The sequence below is a fragment of the Poecilia formosa genome, unplaced genomic scaffold, assembly GCF_000485575.1.
Source record: "Poecilia formosa unplaced genomic scaffold, Poecilia_formosa-5.1.2 Scaffold628, whole genome shotgun sequence".
NCBI classification, from domain to species: Eukaryota; Metazoa; Chordata; class Actinopteri; order Cyprinodontiformes; family Poeciliidae; genus Poecilia; species Poecilia formosa.
The window spans coordinates 15608-28244 of record NW_006800567.1 but is presented as its reverse complement, the minus strand read 5'-3'; the positions used below and the strand labels follow the sequence as shown (position 1 = coordinate 28244).

Sequence of the window (12637 nt, the reverse complement as noted above, 5' to 3'; positions counted from 1 at the left end):
TCCAGACGTTCGGTCTGAAGACGAACAGTTCAGCTCCAGACGTTCGGTCTGAAGGCCAACAGTTCAGCTCCAGACGTTCGGTTTGAAGGCGAACAGTTCAGCTCCAGACGTTCGGTCTGAAGGCCAACAGTTCAGCTCCAGACGTTCGGTTTGAAGGCGAACAGTTCAGCTCCAGACGTTCGGTCTGAAGGCCAACAGTTCAGCTCCAGACGTTCGGTCTGAAGGCCAACAGTTCAGCTCCAGATGTTCGGTCTGAAGGCGAACAGTTCAGTCTGGTGCAGAGGAAGTTTGGCTCAGTTAGTTGGATCGAGTATAGGATGTGATTTATTTCCTGTATTGATCAGTTAGTTTCAGGTTATTGATACCAAACGTTTCTTTCTCTGCAGTATGGAGGATGATGAACTTCCGCCAGAGGATGGGCTGGGTGGGCGTGGCTCTCTTCCTGCTGCTCAGCATCTTTGCCGCCTACTTGGTGTTTGAGGTGGTCAGTCTGGAGCGCGTGCAGAGCGACGGCTCGTTGGCGCTGCCCCCCGCCGTCTCCGCCCACCTGCCGCCGCTTCCTGTGTGGGCGTGGGCCTCCGTCTTCCTGGTGCCGTACCTGCAGCTCTTCCTCTTCCTGTTTTCGTGCACCAGGGCGGATCCCCGCGCCGTCGGCTACTGTGTGCTTCCTGTCTGCATCTTCCTGCTGTGCAGCCGCCGTGACGCGCCCAAACCAGCCAATCACAGAGCCGGATTGCTCATTCACATGTAGAGACAGATGGATAAGTGTGATGTCACTTACTGTTCCAGTAAACAAACTTAGCGTCTGCACCACCCTCAGCACAGACTGTCGGTCCCTGCTGACCAATCAGAGAGCAGCAATTTCTGTTTGTTTTTTCTGTATTTAATGACGTGACGCACTGGTTACCATGGCAACTTTAATATGACATTAATAAAACGAAACATGACGTTTCACAGCAGGAGGTCAGCTGGTTTTGGATCTTTTAGCTTCAGGCTGAGGGTCAGAGTTCAAACCGTCCTCTTCCTCTTCCTCGTCACTCTCTTCATCACCTGCGGCAGGTAAAACAGGTGAATCAGAACAGCGCCCCCAGGAGGTTGTCCTGTTTGCTGCTGGAAATATTTAGTAGAGAGCAGCTGAAACAGCAGTCCTTAACAACGTTTGGAATATTGGATCTATTTTCTGTTTTTATTCAAACTGAATTATCAGCGCTGCAGAGGGGCACTCTGATTGGTCATGAGCAACCAATCAAAGGACTCTACGATGTCACATGACTTTCAAGAGTTCAAATTCAAACCTGTTTTTTTTTTCTGTTCTACAAAATGTCTGAAAATATGTTTATAGACATGTTTTTCCATCAGGAAAAATATATATATTCATCCTAAATGAGTTAATTAAAAAATTAAAACTTACTAAAATGGATGATTGTCTGAGTTAGCAGTTCATGGTGACATTTAGTTTTTGAAATCTATATTTACCTTCAAAAGCATACAGCTCTTCATACTTCTTTATTTAATTTGTGGAAGCTCTGACATTGTTACAGTAAAGCTGAAGCTGTTTTCCTCTGTCGGCCATAATTAGTAAACGGATACATGATTTCCTCCAGAATAAAGTGGAGCTGGATGTGAGCAGGCTGTATATCACGTTTACAGCCCAGCAGCGATGAAGCAGTCTGAATTTTACCCTCAACTCTGTTCCTGTGTTTAATGAGCCAAAGACCAACTTTCTGCCATCTTGGCTCAATTATATGGAAAATGTTGAAGACAACAAAGCTTCTGAGATGCTAATCAGGTTATAGTAATAAAAACAATGCATGGTTGCCATGGTTACGCACTACATCTCTTCAAAAGTAAAAGTGTAACATCAAAAATCCTCCCAGCTGCTCAGCATCCAGAACCAAAGGGGAAAACTGTCCAAACAGAACCGAGCAGAACCAGAACTGCTCTAGCATGCTGCCACCACAGGGGGCGCTACTGTAGTTTATTTTATTTTACAGCAGCAGTGCCCAAAGTCGGTCCTCGACGGCCGGCATCCTGCATACTTTAGTTCTCTCCCTGGTGGTGGCAACAACCTTTTCGGCTTGTCAAATTTCCTCTCAGGCCTCTAACGAGCCATCTTTTGATCCAGGTGCGTCAAACCAGGGAGAGAACTAAAACATGCAGGATGCCGGAACTCCAGGACCCACTTTGGACACCCCTGTTTTACAGGGACATACCTGTCAAGGTTTGGACTTGACAATACAGGAAATGTCGCCGTCCGGTGCTACTGTTAGAGGAGGGAGGCTACCGAGAGAGCGGGAACACAATACGGGATACTTACGGGAACGGGGGTGCTGTCACTGCTGGTTTCCTAACAGAGCCGACAGATTAATCATACTTAATATCCTGAGTACTCCATATTTTCATATTTGAAATTAGATAATGAATATGGGCTCTATTTGATACTTGAAAATATTTAGATTTTATTAGATGATTAATAAAAGCCTAAAGTTATTGCTTAAAAATGTAGTTTTAAAATTTCAATAAGATTCATCATAAAAAAGTAGTCACTGCCAGAGCTTGGAAATAAATTCAGGAGCAGTTTACTCGTTTAATAAAGAACAACCCTTTATTAAACGAGAAATGTGCTGTTCTAAGCCACACAGAAACGGCGATGAGTGGGAAGGAGCCATTTATGCCTCTTAGCAGCTCGGAATCTGCCAGAGGACCGGATTTTATATCATATTATAACGAGAACGTTTCTGATTTTAACGACATACTGCTCCTGAATCTATTTCCAAGCCATAGCAGCTTCAACATAATGTTTTAACAGTCTAACCCAGTATGACACGCTATTAGTGCCGCCATGTTGCCCGGGTCAAACTGGACGGTTTACTTTCTCAAACTTTTTTTTTTAGGTCACGTGCTTTTCATCTTAGGTCACGTGCTTTTCATCTTCTCTACATCTACAGCGCGCTTCTTCACGCGCTCCCGCCGCTACCTCTGCCGCGCGCGCGGAGCTGTTGAGCTCTCTAACGGCCACCGGAAGATCACCTCGTGCACTGCCTGCGCGCGCTCTCTCGCTGTCAACGAGCTCAGTGAGCATCTGCGCCGCCCTCTGGTTGAGCTCGGAGATCGCGGCGTTCAGGGCGCTCAGGCCGGTTCCGGTTTGGACGCTGAAGGTTCGGTTCTGTCCGTCCCAAAGCCGCAGCTCCGCGCGTACACACGTCGCCTCCATTTTGGTGACCTCTGACCTCACCGGAAGCCGCCAAATACGAGCTGCTGGACGTCAACCGGAAGTTGTGGTCCGTTAGCAGGAGCTCCTGCTTCAGCATCAAAGATTCGCTCCGATCGGAGTCATTGATCCCAATCGATCAGCTGATCACACGCTGGGAAGCGTTCGGGTGTGCTTCCGCTCCGGTCCGGCTCGGTTCTGTAAGTTTCGTTTCTGATCCGGGTTAATATTGTTAGCATTAGCAACCTTGAACTGATCAGGGATCTATAACTAGGGTATCAATAACCGGGAGGTAATCGGTCAGAATCTACCTGACCGGCTGTCTGCTGGTTACCATAGTAACCTGCCTACCTGATTATTCAATCCCAGCCTGCTTTGGTAACCTCTGTACACCAATAACTGACCATTTTACCTGGTTACCATGGTAACCTCGGGGCTGCTGACCGTTTAAAATCCGTAATATTCCAGGTTCTGATCCCAGCCCAGTACTTCCAGACTTGTTGGAGATTTTTGAACTTCTACGTCTTTATGCTAATTTTTCTAAATTATTAAAACTTGTAACTCTTGATCCTTTCACTGAAACTCCAGCTTCAGACATTTTTTTCTATAGAACCTTCACGTGGTTCTGGTGGTATCGGGCTGTTGTCCGAACAGTAACCCAGGGGTCCGTTGGTTCCGTCCGGTCCGGCTGACCCGCAGGTTTGCCTTGCAGGAAGCAGGTGAGGATGAGCGAGGAGCAGACGGTGTCTCTGGTGGACGTTCTGGAGGAGGATGAGGAGCTGGAGGAGGAAGCTTCGGCCGTGCTGGCAGGAAGTGATTCCGATCACTGCTCCTATCCTCAGGTAAGTCTCATCTGGAGGACTCGGTTCCGGCCCGGCCCAGCTGACGCTGCGTCTGTTGCAGGGCTATGTGAAGCGGCAGGCGCTGTACGCCTGCAACACCTGCACGCCGCAGGGCGGCGAGGCCGCCGGCGTCTGCCTGGCCTGCTCCTACACCTGCCACGAAGGTCACGACCTCTTCGAGCTCTACACCAAGAGGTACCGTTCACCGATTGGTCTGCTGTCGTCATGTGACTCAGGTCAGTTTCTAAACACCAATCAGATCATTGGGATCAGTTTCAACTCTTTTTCTGTGGTTTCTGCAGAAATTTCCGCTGTGACTGTGGAAACAGGAAGTTCTCTGAGCTGCAGTGTAAACTACATCCTGTGAGTTCACCTGAGAACACTTGTACTCACCTGTCCTGCTGCCACGGCAACGCTGACGATGGATGGATGGATGGATGGATGGATGGATGGATGGATGGATGGATGATTTCATATCTTTATGTGTGTGTGTCAGGAGAAGGACGACGCCAACACTCTGAATAAATACAGCCATAACTTCTTCGGCCTCTACTGCACCTGCCGCCGGCCGTACCCCGACCCTGATGACCAGGTGAGACCACCTGCAGCTCACCTGTTCACCAGCTGAGCTATGATTCCATGTCTCACTGTGATTGGCTGCTTATGTCCAGGTGGAGGATGAGATGATCCAGTGTGTGGTCTGTGAGGACTGGCTGCATGGCAGGGTGAGTCTGAGCAGGTGGAGCCAGGTGTCCTAGCCTCCTTTCTCCTCTCCCGTCTCCTCTCCCGTCTCCTCTCCCGTCTCCTCTCCTTTCTCCTCCCCCGTCTCCTCTCCTCTCCCGTCTCCTCTCCCGTCTCCTCTCCCGTCTCCTCTCCCGTCTCCTCCCCCGTCTCCTCCCTCGTCTCCTCTCCTTTCTCCTCTCCCGTCTCCTCCCCCGTCTCCTCTCCCATCTCCTCTCCTGTCTCCTGCCTTGCAGCACCTGGGTTGTGCGGTTCCTGACTGTGTGGAGATGCAGGAGATGATCTGTGAGTCCTGCATGAACCAACATGTTTTTCTCTGGGCCTACGCTGCTCACCTAGCCGGTAAGAGGCGGGGTTTTCTAGCTGCAGGTGGTGTTGGACGTGCCATCTCACCTGTGTGGGACGTTGTCCTGTTAGTGCAGGGTCCAACACTCCAGACCAAGGAGGAGAAAGGAGAGCAGTCAGAGGCTGGTGTCCCTAAAAAGGAGGAGAAGGTGAGAAGCCTGACTCACCTGGTTTGAGTAGGTCTCCATAGCAACCGTGATGACCAATCAAATGTTTCCAGGGCGAAGAGATGGTCGAGCCCAGCTGTAAACGCAGCCGGCAGGAGGCGGAGCCAAGCTGTAGACTGAAGGCGCTGAAGGAAGCGGGACAGAAGACGGACCAATCAGGAGCCGTGTTCTGGCCCTCAGGGTGGCGCTCCAGGCTCTGCTCCTGCTCCACCTGCCAGGTGTTCATCAGCTGCGCCCTGAAGGTTGACCTGACCCGATACCAGGCGCTAACCCTCCTGTGACGTTCTGACCAGGTGCAGCTGGCCGACGCCGGACTGTCCTTCCTGTTGGACGAAGCGGACACCGTCCTCGCCTACGAGAACAAAGGAAAGACCAATGAACAGAGACAGCAGGGACACGACCCGCTGATGTCAGCGCTGGACAACCTGAACCGGGTCCAACAGCTCGAGATCATCCACGGTACCTAAAATAGACAACCAGTACCACCAGTTAAACTGCAGACTCAGTTCCCACAGAGCTGATGGTTTCCATCTTTCAGGCTATAACGACATGAAAACTGAACTGAAGGACTTCCTGCAGACGTTTGCGGCTGAAGGAAAGGTGAGATTTACTGTTCCTAATGGAGAGGGGCGGGGCTATAAGCACAGCGTTATAGCTGATAATGCAGGACTGTACCTTTGTGGGCGGGTCTTTAACTTGGTCCATGTGGTTCAGGTCTCAGTGTTTCTGCCTCTTATTTCGCTGACTCGTGCCAACTCATAGCTTTCTTGTGGCAGGTCGTGACCTCTGATGACATCCGTCAGTTCTTCGAGCAACAGAGTCGTAAAAGACGTCGAGCGGACTCTGGACCGTTCTTCTCCTGATCGCTCCTGGGAAAAACTCATCTTCAGTTTNTCCTCTCCTGTCTCCTGCCTTGCAGCACCTGGGTTGTGCGGTTCCTGACTGTGTGGAGATGCAGGAGATGATCTGTGAGTCCTGCATGAACCAACATGTTTTTCTCTGGGCCTACGCTGCTCACCTAGCCGGTAAGAGGCGGGGTTTTCTAGCTGCAGGTGGGTGTTGGATGTGCCGTCTCACCTGTGTGGGACGTTGTCCTGTTAGTGCAGGGTCCAACACTCCAGACCAAGGAGGAGAAAGGAGAGCAGTCAGAGGCTGGTGTCCCTAAAAAGGAGGAGAAGGTGAGAAGCCTGACTCACCTGGTTTGAGTAGGTCTCCATAGCAACCGTGATGACCAATCAAATGTTTCCAGGGCGAAGAGATCGTCGAGCCCAGCTGTAAACGCAGCCGGCAGGAGGCGGAGCCAAGCTGCAGACTGAAGGCGCTGCAGGAAGCGGGACAGAAGACGGACCAATCAGGAGCCGTGTTCTGGCCCTCAGGGTGGCGCTCCAGGCTCTGCTCCTGCTCCACCTGCCAGGTGTTCATCAGCTGCACCCTGAAGGTTGACCTGACCCGACACCAGGCGCTAACCCTCCTGTGACGTTCTGACCAGGTCCAGCTGGCTGACGCCGGACTGTCCTTCCTGTTGGACGAAGCGGACACCGTCCTCGCCTACGAGAACAAAGGAAAGAACAATGAACAGAGACAGCAGGGACACGACCCGCTGATGTCAGCGCTGGACAACCTGAACCGGGTCCAACAGCTCGAGATCATCCACGGTACCTAAAATAGACAACCAGTACCACCAGTTAAACTGCAGACTCAGTTCCCACAGAGCTGATGGTTTCCATCTTTCAGGCTATAACGACATGAAAACTGAACTGAAGGACTTCCTGCAGACGTTTGCGGCTGAAGGAAAGGTGAGATTTACTGTTCCTAATGGAGAGGGGCGGGGCTATAAGCACAGCGTTATAGCTGATAATGCAGGACTGTACCTTTGTGGGCGGGTCTTTAACTTGGTCCATGTGGTTCAGGTCTCAGTGTTTCTGCCTCTTATTTCGCTGACTCGTGCCAACTCATAGCTTTCTTGCGGCAGGTCGTGACCTCTGATGACATCCGTCAGTTCTTCGAGCAACAGAGTCGTAAAAGACGTCGAGCGGACTCCGGACCGTTCTTCTCCTGATCGCTTCTGGGAAAAACTCATCTTCAGTTTTATATTTTCTGAATTTGTTCTTTGGGATGTTTTTAAGCTGAATGTCTCTTAGTTTCATCTTCGTGTTTTCTTACTTGTAACAATAAAATTTACGCTGAGCAATAAAGCGTGATGTTGGGCTCATTGTTCAGGAACCCAGTCAGCCGCAGAAACCCGACTGGGTTCTGGAAGGAACCCAAACCCGGATGATCCTCCTGTCTGGTTCTGGAGCTGATCAGTGGGTCCAGGTCCAGATCTAAATGTTTAACTGAAGTCCATACAATAGTCAGAAAACATCGGACTGTTTCTGATGGTGCTGAGAGAACCGAGTTCTGGATCCAGAGTCTGAACAGAACCGGCAGTCCTGCAGCTGCTGGCGTGGCGGTCAGACGGTGACTTCCTGTCATCCGTCCGTCTGTGACGAAGAGCAGCGCTCCACCTGCGGCTCTGCTCCAACATCAAACACCTGCAGCTCTCCGCCTCATCAGGGCTCTTTGTTCTGCAGGAGATCCAATCAGAGCTGCTGCTCTGGTTCCTGTTATCACCGACCAGAACCGACCCGGGACCCGCCGGCCGGCCAATCGGCTCCCAGCTGGATTCTCCTCCTCCTCCTCTTCCTCTGCCTCCAGCCCTCAGTCCGACTCCAACCGTCCAGCTGCTCACACCAACCAAACAGCTCGGCAGTGGCCAATCAGAGCACCAGGTGTGATCAGGTGAGGGTCGTCATGACGATGCTATTCTCTGTCTTGAGGATGCTGGACAAGTCTTCAAGTTTGACTCGTCCAAAAGAAATCCTGAAGGAGACAAAGAGGACGATCTACGGCAAACCTCCTCGACACCGGGTCGGAGCTGCTGTGAGTAACTACTAACTGACTACTAACTGACCGACTGGTCAATAACTAATAACTCAGAAACTGACTGGAGCTGCTAAAACTGATCAATAATTGATGGCTGATCTGAATGCTAATCCAGTCCTCTGATCAGTCGGTCTGCTTTCTGTTCAGACTGATTTATTGACCCAGAACCACAAAGAGAAACCAGAACCAGAACATTTCCTCCAGATCCAGGTGTGACACCGATCTGTTCCAGAGTCGGCCCGGTCCAGTCAGAACATTTCAGCAGCAGGTCGCTTCAACGAGCTTCACATGATGAAATGATAAATAAAAACATTGAATGAAGGAGTTATGACTGGATCAGGCCAACAGCTGGGTTCCCTCTATCAGCTAAACTAGCTTCTGCTAGATTTAGAGGAACTCGGGGTTTCGGCTGATTTTCAGTTTTCTGGAAGTTTGTTCCAGATTTGTAGTGTACAGAAGCTGAATGCTGCTTCTCCATGTTTGGTAATGGATGAACTGGAACCAGAACCAGCAGGTTGATCCAGCAGCAGATTTTTAATCCGTTCAGTGATTTCTAAGCTACCAGCAGTTTAAGGTCTACCCTCATGATGTGCTGTATGTTTCAGTCAGAAGGTTGATTTTTGATCCATGTTAAATATGTCTAAGGTGGTCAAACATCTATCCGCCACATCTGGAGGATCCGTCCCAGAAAGCTTTCACTCTGCGTTGTGTGTTTCTATCAGTGTATCAAATAGAACTGGATCCATTTCTGGGTCCACCAACTTTTATTTCGTCTGTCTGAGATATCAAAAGAAACGGCAGTGAGCAGTCTGCACAGTCTAGTCCAAACACCTCCCTCCTGCTACCCCAGTGCAGCATTTAACCTCTGTATGCATCACGCTTGGCGGCTATGCATGAGGTGCGTTCAAGTGCAATAGGAAAAACTAACTGCTCACATCAAACAGGTACTAATAAGAAATAACTAATTTACATAACATATGATGACTGATTTAGTGGAATTCGAAATTTAATGTAAAGTAATATTAACTTGTTACACGCAGACACTATCAATGATTTGATGCCTAACATCCAGCAGCATCAGTATCTTTCCATGTTTTATCAGACATGAAGATAAACTTATCTAACTCCTGTTAGCCAATTCAAGCCTTCTTTACGCATGCGCTAAAAGCCCACTACCGCCACCTTCTGGACGCGTGAACTTTATCACGTTTCATGACAGCAATACGCTTCTGTACACACACACAATTCCCTAATAGTGGAGCTAATTTTTTGTTCAGTGCTTTAGCGTTTTTGCTGACTCTGAAAATGTTTAGTGCACTTAATTAAATAAGTTTAGCTAAGTGCTGATTTACTTGGCTGTTTTGTAAACGTTCAATTAAAGTTTGACATCTGTGGCATAGTGCTTTAGCATTAGCTTCCACTCAAAACCACATGGGTATTTAACATTTTAGCATTAGCTTCCAGTCAGTACTGTGTTGGTGTAGCGTTTCCTGACCTTGGTGGTTCTGAAAACATGTTAGGTTCAGTCTGGTTGACATGTTCTCTGTTCTCTTCCTGACAGCAAAGTTTCTTCGTCATGTCTGTGTTCGCGGCGGCCATGTTGGCCCCAGCAGCCTGGATCCTCCACCACCTGCCGGAGTACCGGGAGCGGGCCCAGCAAGTCCCGCGGACCTAACCGTCCTCTTCCTGCTCTTAGTGTGAAACAGCTGAATTTTTATTAACCTTTGATCTAGAATTGATGTGTCCTGAAATCAGTCAGGCTTTTATTCTGAAAAAACAGCGTTTAAGAAAACTCAGGTGTGTTCATGATACTGAATGTATTGAAAAGTTTCATCTTTCCTTGCAAAACTCACCTGTCCTCTTTTCAAAATAAAAGCGTTCTGTGATTTGGGTGTTATTTTTCCATCGGATGAAACTGTGTCCACTCCCATGATTCTGTTTGTTTTCTTCCATCTGCTGGATTTACTAAGTTAATCACTTCCTGTTTAACATCAGGGCTCCCACGGACACAGGAAGTCCTCCTCATCATCTTCATCACCCGGTCCAGGAAATGAGGCCTGAGGTAAATAAACGAGTCGGAGACGAAACTTCACCACACACAGCCGTGTTTTCCTATCTTTGTGGGAACTTTCCGTCAACTTCCATTCATTTCTACAGTCTGACCAGAAATCACTGAACACCTCAGCCCCAAACCCGACCTGCGACCCCCGACACAGAAACAGCATTTCCCATCATGGGGACCAAGAAAATGTCCCCACAAGGACATAAAAACTTGGTACACACACAGAAACAAACTACTTTGCTTCCTGACCCGTGCTGCTGCTGGATCAGAACCAAACAGAACCTCAAAAACAGTTTTAGTTCACTAATATTTAATTTTCTGGTCAAATCGTTGTTCAGGTTGTATAAATATGACTGTAAGGACATCAAGGCTCCCAGCTGCATGTAGATCCAGGCCTGGTTCTGGTTCTGGTTGAACATGTACAGCTCTACATCCATGATGCCGATTGGTCCTCTGATTACCATGGAGACGGTCCGGTTAGAGCCGGGCCGATGTCGGTTCCTGCAGGTTGCTTCCTCCCTGGTTCGGCCCGTTCTCTCTGGTTCTGGTTCTGAAGTAGATAGCAGGTTTCAGAACTTTAACAGATCCACATTTTAATTTTTGGGTCAGAATTCAGTGAAAGGCAATTTATTTTTGATCAGATAATAAACGTGAAGCTTTGGGCTGAACCGGACCGCTGAGCCTGAAGCATCGCTGGCTCAGACCGACGCTCCGGGTCGGCGCGAGTTGGTAAACATTTTATTGTTTAGATGGAGAAATTATTTCTGAACATTTCTTCTCTGAACTGGAAATGTTTCCAATTCCTCCGTCCACTGAAACCCGGTTAGTGGTCCGATTCCTCTGGTTCTGATGATGTCAGCAGTGAACTGTTTGTTAAACTAAACAAAGCGGCGCAGCATCAGCCAGCCTTGGCGTGGCGCCCTGATGAGTCTGCAGTCACTGCGACGCCAGATTCAGAAAATATTCATTTATAAACGCTTATTAACATGTAGTTTCAGATATTAATATTAGCTCCAATGTTGTGGGTCAGAACCAGATGCAAACCGGTTCTATTGATCTGCTGAATCCCACCTGTAGGCACCACGGCAGCTCAGCGTCGTCAGGAGCACAAGCAATGACAACGAGACCACGATGAAGATGAGCACCGGGAGTTCAAGGCGAGCATCCGGAGCATCCGGAGCGTTCGGAGCGTCCGGAGCTGGAACTGCAGCACAGAGTTGAGGAAGAGGAAGATGAGAAGGAAGAGTCAGGATTAAGCAATCAGCTCAAGGGATTTTGTCAGATTATCAAAATAAAAGCCTTCAGCAGTCAGGAGCTCCCACATCTGCACTAGAAATATCACTGAGGTCAAAGGTCACACACGCTCTGATGGTGTCCGGTTGGTTTCCTGATCTATAGACCCGGTACCAGTACCAGTCAGAACCGGATCAGAACCAAAACAGGTGAATTCAGAGAGGAACCGCTTACCTTTCGGATCTTTGGGAGGAACAGGAGGAGGAGGAGGCGGCAACAGGAAGAAAGGAGCACACCTGTATGCCGTCTCCATGGCAACATGTGGACATGCCCCCCAGATGACCTGCAGATGCAAACACATGAGGAGAGTTTTCGGTCCAGAACCGGTCTGTGGCGAGCCCTGTGCCCTCAGTCCGTCCTGTCAGGCTGCTGCAGCTGGAAGCCTGAAAGCTCAGGCTGGAGGTTCTGGAGCTTTTCCTGAGTGGAACTAAAGTAAACGGTGATGTTCTCCTGTCTGTCTGACCATCGTTTCCAGTTAACCCAGTAAGGAACGGTCTCACTGAAGCAGCGGGTCTTACCTGGGAGACACAGCAGAAGATCAGGACTCCCATCATCATCATCAGCAGCAGCAGGAACGCCGGCGGGTATCTGGTCTGGGTCGGGTCAGTACCAGGGAGAATAAAGAGCGGAGGGAGGAGAGAGAGAGCCGGCTTGGGAGGGCGGTGCATTCAGGTGCAGGTTGGGATTTCCAGCTGCTCCATCTATGATCGCCTGATGTTTAGTTCTGCCTGAAAGCTGTAGTACGGAACCGTCATAAAGACATTTTCTCCATATTTGCTGAAACTGCCACCAGGTGGCGGCAGATCATCTGAAAATAATCCAGCTATGTTGACACAAATACATCACTAGGTCAGAAACAACCAATCAGAGCTAGGAGGAGGGTGTTACAGCTGTCAATCATACTCACGTATGCGCTCCTCAAACTAATGCACTTCATCAGTGTGTTCAGAGGGGTTGATGGGTGTTTGGGTCCCATTGGTCTTGGTTGTGTTTTGGTTGTGTGTGGGTGTAGCAGTGGTTGTAGCTGTGGGTGTAGCAGTGGTTGTAGCTG

The 12637-nt window shown here is 49.3% G+C and overlaps 3 protein-coding genes across 7 annotated transcripts in view; all 3 read left to right on the top strand.

Annotated features, from left to right (window-relative positions):
- tmem251 (transmembrane protein 251) overlaps positions 1-959 on the top strand; it is a 2255-nt gene extending 1296 nt beyond the window's left edge. For all 3 annotated transcript variants that reach the window (XM_016665869.1, XM_007541751.2, XM_007541749.2), the window contains exon 2: positions 387-959. In XM_016665869.1, coding sequence (XP_016521355.1) covers positions 395-751 — 357 coding nt within the window. In that variant the 5' untranslated portion in view covers positions 387-394 and the 3' untranslated portion in view covers positions 752-959. The remainder of the gene's footprint in view (positions 1-386) is intronic.
- A 1073-nt stretch (positions 960-2032) lies between these two features.
- On the top strand, positions 2033-7497 carry ubr7 (ubiquitin protein ligase E3 component n-recognin 7). Of its 3 annotated transcripts, none has more exons than XM_016665867.1 (12): positions 2033-2221; positions 3924-4053; positions 4115-4248; positions 4356-4416; positions 4550-4645; positions 4725-4778; positions 5031-5136; positions 5212-5288; positions 6556-6720; positions 6796-6961; positions 7041-7102; positions 7279-7497. In XM_016665867.1, exons 2-12 carry the CDS (start codon positions 3937-3939, stop codon positions 7363-7365), a joined length of 1125 nt encoding a protein of 374 aa, XP_016521353.1. In that variant the 5' UTR covers positions 2033-2221; positions 3924-3936; the 3' UTR covers positions 7366-7497. The 3 variants fall into 3 exon arrangements, with proteins under 3 accessions (XP_016521353.1, XP_016521351.1, XP_016521352.1); XM_016665865.1 differs by lacking the exon at positions 2033-2221 and adding an exon at positions 3326-3411; XM_016665866.1 differs by lacking the exons at positions 2033-2221; positions 6556-6720; positions 6796-6961; positions 7041-7102; positions 7279-7497 and adding exons at positions 3326-3411; positions 5360-5524; positions 5600-5765; positions 5845-5906; positions 6083-6204.
- A 108-nt stretch (positions 7498-7605) lies between these two features.
- Positions 7606-10114, top strand: LOC103130379 (cytochrome c oxidase subunit 8A, mitochondrial). Its single transcript, XM_016665870.1, has 2 exons — positions 7606-8228; positions 9793-10114. Exons 1-2 carry the CDS (start codon positions 8100-8102, stop codon positions 9904-9906), a joined length of 243 nt encoding a protein of 80 aa, XP_016521356.1. The 5' UTR covers positions 7606-8099; the 3' UTR covers positions 9907-10114.
- The last annotated feature ends 2523 nt before the right edge of the window (positions 10115-12637 follow it).